The 18,889-nt window shown below is 40.6% G+C and overlaps 1 protein-coding gene across 2 annotated transcripts in view; it reads left to right on the forward strand.

Moving 5' to 3' along the window:
• The window catches only part of COL11A1 (collagen type XI alpha 1 chain), a 255,815-nt gene that overhangs the window by 215,309 nt on the left and 21,617 nt on the right, over positions 1 to 18,889 (forward strand). For both annotated transcript variants that reach the window (XM_019531004.1, XM_019531003.1), the window contains exons 55-57: positions 14,531 to 14,584; positions 15,176 to 15,283; positions 15,373 to 15,426. In XM_019531004.1, coding sequence (XP_019386549.1) covers positions 14,531 to 14,584; positions 15,176 to 15,283; positions 15,373 to 15,426 — 216 coding nt within the window. The remainder of the gene's footprint in view (positions 1 to 14,530; positions 14,585 to 15,175; positions 15,284 to 15,372; positions 15,427 to 18,889) is intronic.

Here is an 18,889-nt window from a genome sequence, read left to right on the forward strand (position 1 = left end):
GATGAGCTGTGAGTGAAAAAAAGCATTACATATGGAAATACTGAAAGGTTGATGTTAGAAGGTTAATACAAGACAAAATACTTCAGGAGATCTGCCTTTTATTGGCAGTAGGCAAAAATAATTCTCTAACTCCTATAAAGGGCTTTAAAAATTTGCCAGGTATATTAAGGTATGATGTGGGAATTGGCCTTTTTCTAAGGCAAGATAAACAAAAGGTATACCAATTAATCAGTCCATTATGATTCCTCCCATAGTACACTGAGATGTAAATATCTCCATATTGTTTTATTGAAAAAATTCTCATTTTTGGCACTTGAAATAAAATAAAGTATGCAAAGTTTTGTGTTTTAAACCCATTATACCCACCTTGTAAACAGTTTTAATAGTAAGCATTTCTGCAATTTATGAAGCCCTCTCATTGTTCCCATAGCTTTCAAGTATTACAAATGCAGCTAATCAAAATGTGTAAATAATGCTACAACTACAGACCTTTGGTGGATGCATCAGCCTAGGTTTGCATTAATGTAATTAGGCACAGTTTTTACTTTAAAAAAAAAAGATAGCATCATTAAATGTAAGCTGAAAGCTATTTAACCAAATGTGTTAAATTAGTCAATTTAATAGGCTTCATCAAACGGACATACTGAATTAGTTTTATCTATTTTGCACAATAATCTACTTGCTTCACCAAGTTACAGTTTGTTCATAGCACTGCAAATGATTATGGTATCATTAGCAATTTTATCACTAGAATCAGAGTACGGCTTGATTGGATATTAGCAATTAATATGTTTGCTAATATCGAGTCTGTTCTATACCAAATTTGTATTTGTTCTATACCAAATTACAATTCACAGCTTTATTTCCTTGAAAGGGAACTGCTTATTCCCAGCAAAGGATATATTGTATTTGATTGTGTTTAGATAAAAGCACAGTAAAAATGCAAGCACCTATCTACACACCTCCAATTTAGGGTTAATAAAAGAAAAAAAAACCCTGTGTATATCTCTTGCCAAGTAATCACATTCTTGAGTTCTCTAGTAATATACTCTGGAGTAGCAGATTCTGTATTAAATGAATGCTTGAAACCTTAATGCTTGTAGAAAATATTTTGCTATATTTATGTTGCACTTAAAAAAGATAATGAAGGATTTCAGCCTTCATTATTTTGTTAATGCGATGGTACTCAAACTACCATTTGCTAAACTTAATAAGTAATACAGTAGAATTTGTTTTATCAGGAAACCTAGCAAACATCTTCTCATCTGTATCAGGTAGACATGCCATTTCAACAGCCGTGCTGCTGCATGTAGAAGTGGAGACTTGTGGAATGACCAGTGTATAACTGGAAAGCAACATTTCTTCTAATCTAATGTATTTTTCTGTCTGTAACGACAAACTAACTAACCTCAACTTTCATACTTGTAAGTGTGGTCCCTAAACACCTCTCTTCACCTACTCTCTATATTCACTCTATCATTTATTATGATTTTCTCCCTTCCATTTTTCTTTTTTATCCTTTTATCCCTCCCTAGTCAGATGATCTGGAATTTTCTGAATCCAATTTTTCTTTTCAGTCATAATAAATTGTATTTATAACTAGTTTCTGAGTTTGGGAAGCTCTGACTTCTTATATTATCACTTCTGCATTGGTTCCCTGGGAGATGCCCCAAATAACTAGTTTTTGGTGAAACAGTTCTTTGGGCCAGTAGCATAATTTGAGAGGGATGCAATTAGCCTATTAGTAGCTAGTGTAACTTAGAGGGCATGCAAAATGCTTTCCCCATCAGGAGTCTTTGTTACGGCAGGAGCAGGCCTGTGCAACCCACTCATAGAAGCCAGGCAATCTTCTGAAGTTGGCAGGCTTGAATAAGCTTAGTAAGTGGGCAGATATAAACCTGATGACGTTCAATACCAAAAAATGCAAGGTATTTTTCCACCTCAGGGGGGAAAAAAACTCCACAACACTCTTATAGGCTCGACAGTGCTACACTTGCTTGCACCACAACTGAGAGACATGGGGGCCATGACTAACCACAAGATGAACATGAGTCACCAATGTGATGTCGCAGCTGATAAAGCAAACCAAACTCTGCTTGTATCCATAGATGCTTCTCAAGTAAATCTCAGGATGTCATTCTCCCACCATACTCGGGCTTGGTGAGGGCGCAGCTGGAGTACTGCATCCAGTTCTAGGCTTCACTATTCAAGAAGGATGTCAAGAAGCTTGAGAGAGTCCAGATTCATAGATTATAGGGAAGGGACCCAATGGATCATTGTGTCTGACCCCCTGCCCCTGGCAGGAAAGAGGACCAAGGTCAGACAACCCCAGCCAGGTGATTGTCAAGCTTCCTCTTGAAGACCTCCAAGTTAGGTGACAGCACCACCTCTCTTGGAACCCCATTCCAGACTCTGGCCACCCTTATTGGAAAAAAATTCTTCCTAATGCCCAACCTAAATCTACTCTCCACTAGTTTGCACCCTTTATTCCTAGTTACTCCCTGGGGTACTCTGGTAAACAGTGCATCTCCAATTCCCTGCTGTCCTCCCCTGATAAATTCATAGTTGGAGAGCCATGAGCATGATCAGAGGGCAAGAGAATAGGCCGTATGATGAAAGGCTGAGAGCCATGGGACTCTTCACCCAGGAAAAGCGCTGCTTATAAGTACGTAAGTGTTGTGCATCAGGGTCTGGGGGAACATCTGTTCAGCAGAGTGCCCTGAGGGATAAGAAGGACCAATGGTCATAAACTCGTCCAAGACCATTTTAGGCTGGACATAAGGAAAAATGTCTTTTCTGAGCCCCGAAGGCCTGGAATAGACTCCCTCCAGAAGTGGTGCAGGCACCTACTCTGGACTCATTCAAGAAACGTTTCAATGCTTATTTTGCTGGGATCCTTTGACCCTAGATGACTTCCTGCCCCTGGGGCAGGGGGCTGGACTTGATGATTTTCAAGGTCCCTTCCAACCCTAATGTCTATAAATCTATGAATCAGTCTACACCAGTAGTATATGGCGGGTGGGGTTGAATGGAACAGTGCCCCTCTCCCATGGATTTGTGCAATGGGAGGTGCAGCTCCTCACCCAGTAGCATATCTGAGGGGGAGGGAAGGGATATGGTAAAGACCAAACAGGACACCAGGGGCAGCTCCTGGGAAGCTTGTTTTGTTTGCTGGGCAAGGAGCTGCATCTCCTGTAGCAAAACTCCTTTGGGGCGGGGGTTGCCATTCAACTTGACACCTCTCCACCTTAATACACTACTAGGCACAGGGCCTTCTATGGCAGGGCAACATGATGCTGCACCTGCCATAGCAAAGTCTCCTGGGGGATGGATGATAGCATATTGTGGTGCCCCCTACTGCTTTGCCAGGGAGGCTGCTGGAACTTGGTACACCTCTGTCTTGGGCAGAAGCTTATATAAAAAGAGGGGGTTTTAATTGCGGCATAATTATCTATATAGTATGCAAAATATAATGAGTATGTTCTGGAAGAAATTAACTATGTTCTGGTTGATTTAGGTCATTATTAATATCTCACAGGCTCTGCTTTTTGGAATTAGCTATTCATGGATGAATTCAGACATATACTTGTAAGGCAGTGATTTTCAACCAGGATGCAGTAGTACCCTGGGGCTCTTTGAGAACATTTTAGGGATGCTGAGGAGTGCCAAACAATGTGAGAGACTTACAAACACTATGAGGCTTACATACATGTTTTGCAAGATAAACCCAGAGATTTCAAATTGAAATCCAGAATTGTAGTCTGTCTTAGTTCTTCGCAACCGAAAAACTTCTCTATTAGTTTTTCTGTAGTCAAAAGAGGGGGCAAACTGAGAGCAGCCATTTTCTGCAGGGTGCCTTGAGCCTATCCAGTCTCAAGTCTATCCAGATTGAGTCTAAAATGGTTGTGAACCACTATCAGAAGGAATTTATGCTAGCAAATGGTTATAGTGCAAATGATAATAATTGTATGTGGAAATATGTAAGGGAATTTTACACAGTATTCAGAAAACTATAAATGTAGCAAGAGAAAAATCTAATTGGAATGATTTTAAAGCTAATGAATGAAGGGCCAGAGTGTCTGGTTTGCCAGAAAATTCAGCCCTTCAGTCATAAACAATGGGCACATCTACATGTGTGCATTGGTACTGTGCAGTCATTTAGTATTTAGCACTAAGTACTAAATGGCTGTGCAGTACCCATCAGTACTGTGTAGTCCCAGCAGCACATGAGTTGTTTCTGACCCTAGTGCTCAGAAAATCATTGCTACTGTGCACTAACAGCGGCATTGCGGTTAGTGCCCACCAGTGCTATGTCGCCATAGCAATGAACTACAGCAGTGTAGTATCTCAGTAGACACACCGAGTACTTACAACAATAGATGACCAAAGCAAGACGTTTGTTCTAAAATACTATTTGATTAACTTATTGGATCAAAATTTCTAGAAGACTCAGCATTGGCAAAATTATGCCTGTCTTTAATATATAGAAATGCTTTCATTGACTCCAGTGAGAACTTAGAAAATGCTAAGTGCTTTTGAAGATCCCATCCAATGATGTTTAAAGGCTTTTGCACAAAATGTAGTACAATTTTCTGTATTGTCTCCTTGTTTATATAATGAAAAGGTATTTAGCTGACATGCTAACCTTTATTTCAGCTAAATTACATGTTTTCTTATAGGTTTTAATAATATATGTATAATTAAAATATGTAGAGTATTGTGTATTATGAACTTTTTTGTACTTTTAAAAAGAATTTCCCTAATTTTCAGGTTCTAAAAAGGAACAACCAAAATACGGGGGAGGGGAAATAATAAATATTTTGTTGTCTTGCTTAGGCAAGTCCAGAAACATTCCTTCATGGCTTTGAAATCCTATTGGAATAAATGTATTGGGTTATGTATAGATTGGACAACTTGTGGCATTAAGAAATAAGGCATATTACCATTTTACCTACTCAAAGGCAAGAGCAATTTCATATTCTCAAAGTAATTAATTACCTTTCTAGGCACTATGCAAAGAATTTTGTTTTCCCTACTGGACACCCAGAGAGCTGCTTATGAGCAAATCTGAATTTCCTGACTAAAGTGTAGAAGTAATACTATTACCCTCTCCCAGAATGTCAGTGCTCCATTTTATAGAAATAGGGAGGTGGCTGTGTGTCTTCAGAAGTTGATCCAATTCAAGTATTGGGGGTTCTGTATGCATCCCAGAGAGATACTAAGGATCACTGCTATGCTTTAGTCAGCTAACTCAGAGTTGTTCTCTAGTAGAGGTACCTATACACATGCTTTGACATGTTCTAATTAGAATGCTCTAGCATTGCCACAGTATCACGTGTACAAGGCCTTGCAGGTTTAAAAATGGCTGCTGAGGCACTTTAACTAATGCTTGTCACATAAGCGTTACTTAAAGAGTCTCTGCTCTAATTAAAATGCCTTCCCCTCCCTGAGCATGTGTATAGGCACCCTATGCATGTGCAGCGAGGGTGCTCTGACATGCTGTAATTACAATGTGTTGGAGCTGACTCAATTAATAGAATCCACTGGAGCATGGTTATTACCACACTCCAGCAATCTCCAGTGTCACATGGGGGGCTTTGAACTAAAGCTTGTTTGATTAGCTTTAGTTCAAAGTGCAGTCCCACATCCCCTGACATTTTCAGCGCAGAGATGCTGATACACATGATGCTGTGGGCACTTTTAATGAGCGCGGTTCTCAGAGCTTCACTAATTAAAGCACCCCCCCCCACACACACACACACACACACATATCTCCTAGAGAATAAGTGCCCTTACTTCCAATTTTAATCATTTTTATTTCTTTTTATATGCATAAAAACATTCAGCACCAAAGACTGAGAATGGAGTCATCTCAAAACACATACCCCTGAGCACACATTCGTCTGTTACCACCATTTTTTTGAGAAATGCTCAGTGTTTTGGCTTTCCTCTACCAGTCGCCTCTGACAGGATCTATAGTGATGGCAGTCAGCCTAGGGCCTCCAACATGTACATGTCATTATATAATGAGTCACTGTGTATATGTGCATTATAGTCTGTATTGAGCAGCAGGAATATAGTGGTCTACTGGCTTATCTGGAGTACTGACATCAGGAAGAACTTTGTTCAAATCTTTTCCTGATATGTGATCCTTCTTTGTTGTAGGCAAGACATTAATTGCACTATCTGAGCTCCCCCTTCTGTAACATAAGGATTAAAAACTTGCTTATCTTACTGGGTGTGAGGAAGATTATTTTAATTTATAAAGTGATTTCAAGATGTAGAAGAAGAGTTTGCTTTATAATGTTTAGTTTTACATTAAGCCAATTCTTACATCTTTATCTAGGAATCAAGAGATTACCAGTACAGCTGGATTTTGGCAATGTCAGTTTTGAGCTTGAGCTCTAGGATTTGCCTGTTTTTTTGGTTTTTTTTAGCAGAGTTGTTTTGTTTTGAGTTGGGTTGGGTTAGGTTGGGTGGGTGGGTTTTGTTTTTTTGTTTGGTTGGTGGGAGGGGTTTAGGGGGGCAGTGGGTTTATAAGAATTGTGTTTCTAGAAAATTGTACTGGTTTTCACTTTCACCATTCCACTTAAAGTACGTGTGAGATGTGATTAGGTTCTGATTCTGATGGCTGAAGTCTTATAAAATAGAAAGTCCACACAGATGGCAAATATAGGGCTAATAAACCAAAATGAGGATGCAATCTGGACAACTGAAAAAACTAAGTATTCCCTGCTTCATTTCAGAATAATATATCTACCTTGTTCATTTCAGAATATATTCTTTAATCAGGATGTACCTTTCAGTATTATTACACAACATGCTACCATATTATTTGCTCCAAATTCTTAGATTTTATGTGACAAAGTTTAAAAGGAAGTTTAATATGTCATTCAATATTACTGATTTTCTTGTCCTTTTTAAAAAGCCAGGTTTTATATGCAAGATCCTACATGTATACAAGGGCAATAAAAATAAATACATCAGACTGAACTGGATCCCTCAATCAATTGATTTTTCTGCTTATTTTTCTCTCAGCTTTTTGGTGTGTGGGTATTTTGGGCCTTTCAGCTACAAGGCTCTTGACATTTTGGCATGCAAGTTTATGAGGTGAAATTGATTACTCACAACTAAAGCTCTGTACATCATATTAAAAGTATAAAGTTAAAGGGATAAAGTAGAAAAAGTCAAAATGAGGTTTATCCACATTTTTTCTAGCCTAGAAAATGTACAGGCTGCTTTGCATAAAATAATAGTTTTAGACTGTGCATCAGAGCAGGCTTCTGACATCTTAAAACTAGAAGCCAAGGTAACTGCTTGGTCAGTTAGTTCCCTTTATGTGTCATGTGCAATAATATGCAACACTTTGAAAAATAACATATAATTTATGCAGGATTCTTTCCCCTTTTCGTGATAGCGTCTTGCTGCCTCAGCAGGATGTCCACAGCACTTGTAAATGAAGCTGAATTCCTCTCTCCCCCTGAGTAAAAATATACAGAATGCATAATAATGTTGTGAACTCTGTTCTGATCCTAACAAATTGCTGAATAGTGGTGTTGTGTCATGGAAATAATTGATGGTGCTTTCTTTGGTAAAAAGTATATTTTCAATCAGACTACAGTAGCTATGAATAACATTATCAGAAAATTCTAAAAGGGAATATGCAGAAAAAAAAAATCCAGTCTACAAAGGTGATATAACATAAAATTGGGTGAAGTTTCTTTTGTTTACTTCACAGGCTTATATAGGATTTAACTGGCATTATATCCAAATTGAAGTGTAACACAAAATCATAAACATCATCAGGATAGTTGGGGGAGAAAACATGCATTAATTTGAACTTGTTGTTGTTGAGGTGTTTTATGTCAGTTAAAATTTACCAGACACTACAACAACTCAAGTGTAGGAAGGTAAGATAAATAACAATTAGTAGTCTTTCTCTGCAGAAGCACCATCTGTGCTATTCCAGCAATCAGAGTCTGTTAGAAAGAGCTGTTCATTTAGCTGCTTTGCGCTTGATGCAACATTGGCACTGCTTGATAATTAATGCACCCCCTTTGTTTAGCAATCATGATTCATTGTATTTATAATCTAGCGATCACAGTGTTTTTAGCTCTGCTAATTGATGTTGCAGCTGCATTCCGAGATAATACAGAGAACATATTTCTCAAATATGTAATATTGCACTCAACCCCTTTCAGCTTCTCAAGCTGAAAAATGATGGTTTTAACCATTTCAGAAAGTTGGGCAAAAATGATTTTCTAGTGATAAAGTTGATTCAGAAGAGAGGAAAGGTTCCTTCCTTTAAAATGTATCTAAGTGTTTTTTTTACATATGCCTGCTAATCATTTTAGTTTGTGATTACTTTAAAGGATGACCTACTCAGACTTTGGTAGTTAAGCATACTTCAACATCAGTGTCATAGATCTGGCCTCAGAGTCCCAGGTTTTTCCTTGTGTTTGTGCTGCTTGTCTCAAAGAACATACTCAGGTTTGCTCCTGCAATGTCTCTTTGGCCCCACAAGCCTTAGTTACATTGCCATACAGCAGACTGTACATCTTCAGCAGGGGAATCTTTGCCAGCTCCAGGTGGTTTCCCCTTGGATGAGGCGAAATGTAAAGGTCACCTCCTCTGTAGAAGAGGCATGCCTGGAATTACACTTGTTCTGAGATCACAATTTATCACAGTCTACTAGTAAGGCAACAAAAACATCAAAAGGATTTATTATGCGGAAGAAAATAAATGCAAAAAAATGTCCATACAGTCTGGAGAATGAAAAATAGAATGAAAAATAACAGATAAAATTTCTTACCTTCTTGGAATCATACAAAATTAGGGACCTCAGGAGGTCATCTAGTCTAACCCCCTGCTCAAAGCAGGACCATCCCCAACAAGATCATCCCAGCCAAAGCTTTGTCTAGCTGGGTCTTGAAAACCTCCAAGGATGGAAATTCTACAACCTCTCTAGGTAACCTGTTCCAATGTTTTATTATCCTCCTACTGGCAAAATTCTTCCAATATCCAACCTAAACTTCCCATGTTGCAACTTGAGACATTGCTCCTTGTTCTGTCATCTGCCACCACTAAGAACAGTCTAGCTCCATGCTCTTCCAACCCCACCTTCAGGTAGTTAAAGGCTGTGAGACTAAATTAGCCCAGTTCCCTCAGCCTCTACTCCTAAGCTATACACCCCAGCCCCTGAACCATTATTGTTGCCCTCCACTGAACTCTCTCCAATTTATCCACATCCTTTGTGTAGTGGGAGGCCAAAACTGAACACAGTTCTCCAGATGTGGCCTCACCAGTGCTGAATAGAGGGGAATAATCACTTCCCTTGACTTGCTGGCAACCACACATACCAATTCAGCCCAGTATGCTATTAGCCTTGTTTGCAACAAGGGCACAATGTTGCCTCATATACATCTCATTGTCCCCTGTAACCCCCAGGTCATTTTCTGCAGAGCTGCTGCCCAAATAGCCAGTTCTCAACCTGTATTGGTTGATGGGATTGTTCCATCCTAAGTGCAGGACTTTGCATTTGTACTTGTTGAAACTCATGAGATTTCTTTTGGACCAATCCTCCAATTTTCCCAGGTCACTCTGAAACCTAGCCCTACCCTCCAGTGTATCTACTATTCTCCCCACCTTGGTGTCATCTGCAAACTTGCTGAAGATGCACTCTGTGCCATCTTCCAGTTTGCTGATAAAGCCAGCCATTGAATAAAACCAGCCCCAGTACTGATCTTGAGGCCATTCGACTCAACACTGCTACCGACTAGACATCAAGTCATTGATTACTGCTGTCTGAGCCCAATGCTCCAGCCAGTTTTCTATCCACCTTACAGTCCATTCATCCAGCCACCCCATACTTCCTTAACTTCCCTGTGAGAGTGTTGTGGGAGACCATATCAAAAGCCTTGCTAAAATCAAAGTATGCCATATTCACTGGCCTCCCTGGATCCACAAAGCCAGTCATCTCATCACAGAAGGCAGTCATGTTGGTCTGACTTTCCCTTGGTGAATCCATGCTGACTGTTCCTAATCACCTTCTTCTCCAAGTGCTTAGAAATTTATTCCTTGAGGATCTGCTCCATGATTTTTCCAGGGACTCAGGTAAGGCTTACTAGTCTGTAGTTTCCTGGATCTCCCCCTTTTTACCTTTCCATGTTTGCCCTTTTCCAATCATTCAGGACTGTTCCTGATCACCATGAGTTTTCAAAGATGATGAACAGTGGCTCTGCAGTCAGATTAGCCAACTCCTGTAGCACCCTCAGGTGCATCCCATCTGGTCCCATGGACTTTTATACTTCCATCTTTTCCAAATCATCCCTAACTTTTTCTTTCACCCCTGTTTGCTGCTCACCTCCTCCCAAAACTGTGCCATCTGGTGCAGTAGTCTGGGATCTGACCTTGCCTGTGAAGACCGAGGTGAAAAGGGCATTGAGTACTTTAGACTTTTTCTGCACCTTGTCACAAGGTCGCCTCCGCATTCAGTAGAGGACCCACACTTTCCCTGGTCCTCCTCTTGCTACTGACATACTTATAGAAACTCTTGTTACCCTTCACATCCCTGGCTAGCTGCAACTCCAGTTGCACTTTGGCCTTCCTGACTTTATCCCTGCATGCCCAAGCAATGCTGTTATACTCCTCCCTAGTTGTTTCACGTCTTATAGACTCCTTTTTTTGTGATTTGGTTTACTGAAGAGTTTCTTGCTAAGCCAAGCTGGTCTTCTACCATGCTTGCTAGTCTTCCTGCACAATGGGATGGTTTATTCCTGAACTCTCAGTAAGGCTTCTTTAAAGTATAGCCAGCTCTTCTGGACACCTTTCTCCCTCAGACTGACTTCCCAAGAGGATCCTGCCCCATGAGTTCCCTGAGCATGTCAAAGTCTGCTTTTCTGAAGTCCAGGGTGCTTACTCCTCTGCTCTCCATTCTTCCTTTCCTCAGGATCCTGAACTCAATCATCTTGTGGTCACTGCTGCCCAAGTGTACATCCACTACTACATTCCCCACTAATTCTTCACTGTTTTTGAGCAGGAGGTCAAGAAGAGCACAGCTTCCAGTTGATCTCTCCAATACTTACACCAGAAAGTTGTCCCAAGACTTCCCAAAAACTTCCTGGGTTGCCTGCACACTGCTGTATTACCCTCCTAGCAGATGTCAGGGTCATTGAAGTCCCCCCATGAGAATCAGGGCTTGTAATTGGGAAACTTCCATTAGGTGCTTGAAGAAAGCCTCATCCACCACTTCCTTCTGGTCTCATGGTCTATAACAGGCCCACACCACAACATCACCCTCATTGCTCTCCCCTGTGGCCCTAACCCATAGACTTTTGGCAGGCCTATATCCAGTTTCATACTGGAGCTCTGAGCAATCATATGGCTCTTTTACATAAATGCAACTTCTCCTCCTCTTCTCCCCTGGCTGTCCTTTCTGAACAGTTTACGTACCCATCCATGACAGTTCTCCAGTCATGCCAGCTGTCCCACCAAGTCTCTGTTATTGCAATCATGACCTAGTTTCATGACTGCAAGGACTTCCAATTCTTCCTTCTTGTTTCCTAGCCTCTTATACTCATGTGCAAACACCTAAGGTAACTAGTCAATTGCCCTGATTCTTCAGGAAGTATGAGAACACCTTCCGTATTGTCCTACTTGCTCTTCCTTCAGGTCAACCACTTACCTCAGGGCTTTGGTCTCCGTCCTGTAGTGAACCTAGTTTAAAGCCCTCTTCACTGGGCTAGCAAGCCTGTCTACAAAGATGCTCTTCCCTCTCTTCATCAGGTGAATCCCATCTCTTTCCAGCAGTCCTTCTTGGAACATCATCCCATGGTCAAAGAATCCAAAATCTTGCTTGCAACACCACCTGTTCAGCCAGGTATAGATCTGCAGGATGCAGCCACTCCTGCTTGGCCTTTTCCCTTGACCAGAAAGATTAAAGGGACATGACCTGAGCCCAAGTCCCCTTCAGTCTTGCACCCAGAGCCCTGTGGTCACTTTTGATCTGCTCAGGACCTTCCCTGGCAGTATCACTGATGCCCAAATGGATGAGCAGCATGGGGTAGTAGTCAGAGGGCCAGATCAGTTTCAGTAATCACTTCATGACATCTTGGATCTGGGCTCCAGACAAGCAGCAGACTTCCCAAAACAACAGGTCAGATTGGCAGATGGCTCCCTCTGTCCCCTGGAGATGGAAGTCTCCAACTACCACCACCTGTTACTTCTTCTTGGTGGAGGTTGTCTCAGTCCTTCCTACCTTGGTGTGGCTTGGCCTGTCCTCTTTCACCAAGGCAACATGCTCCTCCGTCTCTGTTGCTAGGGCTGCATATCTGTTCTCCAGACAAAATGCTGCAGGTGGAGATGAAAATTTCTGCTTGCTTCCAGCTTCCACACTCTGGGGAGTCTATGTCCTCTCCCTTTTCTAGCACTGCCTCTGGCAGTTCTTCCTCCACAGTCCCAGAGGTCTCCTTCAGCACTGAATCGATGAACTCCTCATGGTGGAGGATGCTTTGGAGCCTCACCACCTCTTCCTGTATCTCTTTTGCCTGTTCCCTGAGAAATACCACCAGGAGGCACCACTCACACTGCAGGTGGTCCCCGACCTGGCCATCACAAAGGAACTTGCAAGCAATACTTGCTACAGCACCAAACCTGGACCTGTGTGGAAGCCTCAATGATGAGTGCCCCCGCCTGGACAGAACAGAAACCTCACAGGTGCAAACAGAAGCAGTGGTCGTGGTAGGGGCTCTGGCATTGCAACCGCTACACAGTTCTTCAGAGAGTTCTGTCAGAATTTCAAGAGCTCAGCCTTCCTGCTGACTCTGCCATCACTCATAGCAGGGGACCTGGTTTTACCCTAGTCATGGAAAAATCCAAAGACCAATTCCTCCTTCTCCTCTCCCCCCACCCCACTACCTTAGTGACAATGACTAAAATATGTTGAATCCAGCCCCCTTCTCCATCAGTACTGTTCCATTTGCTAAGGAAAATCCTCCAGAAACTTCCCTCCAGCCAGGGAAATCTGGAATTCCCCTAGTTACAGCCCATTTCCCTGAAATATTTTTGTTATTGTGAGGCTGATGTTTCTCTTTGCAGGCAGATCACTATTACTCCTACTACCATGTGTCTGAGGGGGGTAATTGCTCCTGCCCTTTTGAAACAATTGACCAGTGATACTTAATAGTTTATCTTTTGCCCTGTCCATTAGGCCTGCATACTACGGGTTTTTTTCTGACATGTAAATAGCTATTAACTAGAGATCTGTCTATAACCTTTTGCTTAAATTATGACACAAAATTGCATAGATACATACACATAGAATAACAAGTTCTGTGCGGCGATTAAAATGATACAAGTAAATTCAACTTATCATTAGCTTTGGAAAAAGAGAAAACATAAATCTAACTCAGGACAAATATCTCTGTATGAAATGCTCTGCATCCCATAATTGTTCCTGTTTTTTGGTGTGGATCCATGACAATTAGGCATGAAAAACAAATGTAAATACAGACTGGGCTGGTAGCAGTGGTGACATAATAGCACTCTTGTTGCTTTGAGTCAGTACTATACCATTCCCCATGATACTGTTTGGGTATATTGTGCTGTAGTATGTAAATCTGTATCCCTTATTATTCATGGTTATTATAGATTGCCTTAACAGAAGCGTAACTGCTGTTAACACATAGCTAAATTACAACTTGGTTAATTATATTCTGGTTGCAGTACATTCAGTGGGAAAAGATCCAGTCCTTCACTTTTCTGTCCAGGAACAAAAGTTGTACACTAATGGGGGAGAAGAGTAGGTCCTACATTCCACCCTAGAGATGGCTTCATTTCAGGATTGAATGAGTAATCTTTGCATATCTCTAAATAAATGTTTAAAATTAGATGTAAATCCTCAGTACCTTAATTCGAGTGAATAGAGCTTTGCATCAGTATACATCATAATATGTCATCCTGTGAAACGGGGGGGGGCAAATTAAACCTTACTATAAATGGATTGAATTTATACTTGAACTGGGAGCTACAGCTCAGGGAGTGAAGAAGCACATATTGTGCCATTCTCCATATAACAGAACAAGATGCTGCTGCTTACATTTCAATTGAAAGCCACGATGAAATCCCTATAAAGTTTGATAGGAGCCAATCTAAGCCAATGTTCAACTTTTAATTATAGTTTTACCTTAAGTTTGGTGAATGTCTTTGTCATCAGATTGTTATGTTCTCTTTTTTAATTGTTGTACTGTAAGTGTAATCCGTTGTCTTTTAAATGGAGCTGTTCTAACTCTGGATGAATTATATAAAAATAAAGAAAACGTTTAATAAGGATTTACTGATATTTTTCATCCTATTGCTAAGAGGATCAAGATATAAATATCATTTCGATTGTTATTACCAAATGTCAATTGTATGATTTACTGATATACTAGGATTCATAAGAAAATTTCTTGTTATATTTTATATTACTTTATTATACTGGAATTATGAAGTGGTGTTTGTGCCATGCCTAACACTTTTCCTATCTTTACAGGGCCCTCCTGGAGCATCTGGAGCTGAGGGCAGGCAAGGTGAAAAAGGTGCAAAGGTAAAAAACAAAACAAATACCCCAAGATTATGTTACAAGAATGGAAATGCAAAAAGCATTTTAAAATGCTTCCTACTTTTTAAGCTATTTACTGTTTATGGAATATGTGATATTTGAAACCCTACCAAAGTCATTGTAATTAAACCATAAAGAAACAAATTAAGAGCCATGTTTTGTATTTACCTTACAAAAATAATTTGCTTATTGTCTCACAGTAGTGGTGCCTATCTCTCTCTTTAAAGCATAACCTGAACTTGGAGGCAGTGTAGGGACATCCCCCCACCCCCCCCTTCTAGATGTATTTGATGCTGCAGTGGGTTTAGTATTAACAAAAGTAGGGCTGGCTCATCTAGGCATTAAAGTAGAGAAGGGGGAGAATGACTCTGTCCTCACCATTCAAGGGAAGCTGTTGTGATGTTCACCCAGGAGATGGGACTTTTTACTCAGAGGAATGCAGATTCAGACTGTGGCTCCAGAGGAAAGGAATAAAGAAGTATTTGGACCCTGACTTCCTGCTTTTTCACCTATGCAGACCCTGGCATATTCAACTCCACTAATGCTGCTTCTAACCAGATATGTGCTTCTTTGTAGGGTGAGCCTGGTTCAGAAGGTGCTGCTGGGAAAACAGGTCCAGTTGGTCCCCAGGGGCCTGCAGGAAAATCTGGCCCGGAGGGTCTCCGCGGTATTCCTGGCCCTGTGGTGAGTACGTTGCACACTCTGTTCTTTTCCTACCATATCACTTTTACACATCTTCTTATGAAGAAAACCTAATGGTCTGCTTCTTATAGGGAGAGCAAGGGTTACCTGGAGCTCCAGGTCAAGATGGCCCACCAGGTCCCTTGGTAAGTAACTTTCCTATGCTATTTCAAAGAAGAAAAATCCTCCAAAAATATGCCATTAACATACCTTGTATATTATAAGGAAAATAATAATACAGATCATTGCTTACAAGACTAATATCCTTCTGCTTATTAGAACTAGAATACTGAGCCCCTGTTTCACCACCACTTTACTTCAGTTATAGACAGAGTAACTGCACTGAACACACAGGAGTTACATTGGCATAAAGCTGAAAAGGACCCTAATCTACCAGAAAAGGACCCTAATCTGTACCAGAATTTAAATTAGATTAAACACCATATATTAGGAAATGTTAAATATAAATACTATACAAAACATATATTGTCTCCAAATAAGCATTCCTAAAATGCAATGCTAATTGGCTCCATACTTTATATATTGTCCCAGTCTCTTTTCCATTTGCATTCTGAATTGGGATTTTACTGTACCATCTGCTTGAAAAAGGTAGCAGAAATCACTCCCATAGAAGCATCTTTGAAGCTGCAATATTTGTCTTTGCTAGTACCCAAGCAATCATGAGCAAATGGGCAGATACCAGATGAAATCATTGCCTTCTGCTTAAAGTGTTACTCGTAAAAGAAATTAGCAAAAGCCAAAAAGGCATTCTTGTAAAGTGCATTGCTGGGTGAAACCTACAGGTTTTGTTACTAACTGCAAAGTTGTCTTTAAGTTTTAAATTAACTTTTTAGCCAGAACAAGGATAATTTACTTTAGACTTGTTTATCAGTGTTATCAAATAATATTTGGCAATTATAGTATTTATCTGGATCTCTTTTAAGTCAGGGAATTGGCAGTATATAAATAAAACTTGATTTAATCACCCCAATCTGAGGAAAGAAAAATAAATTCATATTTGCTGCCACTGAGTGGCATTTAACAATTATCAGTTAAGATAACGCAATGGCTTGTTGAATATTACTGTCCCTCCAGATGAACAGAAAAACGAATGCTATGCTCACTAACAATATGTTGTTGTGATGGTTCTTACTCAAGTCTTGTATTGTACATAAAATTTAAAGTCTGCTTAACCAGGCAAAATCAGAACAAAGGCAACTACATTGCTGAGAAATGTCTTGGATCAATTTATCTTGCAGTAAAATTCACAAGCATTACCTAGAATTCACTACATTTGCCTGCTCTCAAGTCCTATCTGAGGAAATAGTTTCCCCAGCTACACGTTTTTGGGGTGGTCAGAGACATTTACATGGAAGGAAGGAAACAAGCGGAAAAAAATGACCCTGTACACAATGCAAAAATGGAGGTTTTCAGAATCTGGGTTATAAATATTTTTAGAAGCCAAATTCAGTGGGTTTAGTACATGTCTAGAGTGCCACATCAAGGGTAGGAGATATAAACAGAACGTGGACAGCCATGGATGGGCAAAAAGAAGAAGTAGGAATGAAGGTCTGTCATAATCCAAAAGGATACAGCCTTACATTTTGCAAGCAGTGTTGCCACACAGCCAATAAAACCCCTGTGGAAGTTTTGACGTATGGTGCAATGTATAACTACACCACTAGATCACAAGATACAGGAGCGGGTAAAGACAGATTCTTGTCCTGTAGAAATGGTGTGGGGGTTTTGGGTGAGAAGGCTGAATGTGGGCATCAGGCCATGGGAGGAATCCTTCTGTCCAGTTCCTTCATCTTGCATCCATGGAGAATAAATCACTTGTGTAGACCTGTGCAGAAGCTTTTACAGATTAACTATTCACTTGCCCTACCCAGCTTTTATGAAGATAATTCCTACTTTGTACATGCATCAGGAGCCAGGTATGAAGGTCTGGATCTCAGTTTAACCTCTCCAGATCAGGTTCTTAGTATATAAAATGAAAAAGCTGAGAAAATGTACAATACACCTGTGATAGAAGAGTCTAAGTGGGCTGAGTTATGGAATGGATTTCTTGTGGGGGAACACTTTGAAGGGCTTACTGTGGTGAGTAGGACCCTTTGCTGTAGAGAGTTTCAGAACAGGACGTCTAGCTGCCCTTTTCATGCCGAGGCAATTAACAGTTTGGGACTAGCAGGAGGCCCAGGAATCTGCCCTCTAATTCTTTCCTGAGTGATGACATAGTTTCATGTTATTACCTGAGTGTTAGTCCCGGGGTTGACTACTATAGTTTTGTTACAGTTTGCTGATAATGAGGCACACTGTGCCTGAGGAGAAGAAAAAGCTCTAAGGGAGCCATGGGGAAGAAAGTAGGATTCTTAAGGAGGACATAGGGAACAGTAGTGATAGCATAATAAAGACACTTGGTTTTGAAGAGGAGCTGTCTGCTGTACTGTCTGGGATGCCGCGACTCTGATCTCCACATTTAAGGAGGAAAATCTGTCCCAGGAACTGAGCAAATAAAGAGCGCTCTGAGGTGGGGGTGCTATGGATAAGCCAGGAAAGCCAGGGACAAAGAAAAGCTGGTCTCAAAGCTAGAGGACTGCCACACCCGGTGCTAATTAGCATGCTCCAGCAGACTTGATTGAGTCTGTTCTGACATGCTGTAATTACAGTTTATTGGAGCAGCCTCCCCACACAGGTAGAGGCACCCTAAAGTTTTGGGTTCTAGAGAGATTTTCTTTTGGTGTTGGGCAGCCCAGGCTCTCAGTTTAGGACCTGGGCCTGCACCCTGCCTAGTCTCAGCTTATTGGTAAAATGGCACAAGGCAGTCCCAGCAGCTGGCAATTGTGCAATGGGTGCCTGGGGAATTTTCTGCCCCATCCCATCAGCCTGGCAGAAGTGTTTGATTGTGAGTTTCAGAAGCTTACCCCCATTTCCTTCTAACTTCTTTGTCCATGAATTATGCATTTGCCAGGGGTTTTGCATTTAATGATAGCCTGAGATAGAAATGGAAAGGGTACACACTGAATAATATTTTGTGTATGCAGAATTATAATCCTTTTTGAATCTGTGCCAGGTTGAAGAGGTCACTTATTACTACTGTCCATATCACAACTTCTCAGATATCCTGACTGCCAGCAGGAAACTAGTAGTGATGAGATATTGACACAGTTTAGCAGCCTTGCTCCTAATGCTTTTATGTTCAGTGTGAGTTTAACAGCCTCTTGAGAAATGTATTCCTCTTCTACTCTTGCATATACCCTGCATAGCTTGGATTTTTTACCTCGTTCTATGAAAATTAAAACCAATATTATCCTTCCTCTGAATGTCAAGAAATTTATCAGTTTCTGAAGAGTTCCTCCAAAAGTATAGATAGGAATTAAAATATAAATAAATTAAGTATGGAACAAGAACAAGTCAAGGAACAAAGACAGCTTTCTTCCTTATCTAATATTTCTTCCTTAGTATCCATTCCTGTCCCAGCGTTCCAGTATTTTTAAATACAGGAAATTTGTTTTGGTTATTATAGGATTGGTATCTTAATAGATTTTGTTTAGGTCTCTGCAGGTGCATCTACATGTACCATTAGGATCACTGACAGATTTGCAGCTC

This window comes from Crocodylus porosus, unplaced genomic scaffold (genome assembly GCF_001723895.1).
Source record: "Crocodylus porosus isolate Cpor-Errol unplaced genomic scaffold, CroPor_comp1, whole genome shotgun sequence".
NCBI classification, from domain to species: Eukaryota; Metazoa; Chordata; order Crocodylia; family Crocodylidae; genus Crocodylus; species Crocodylus porosus.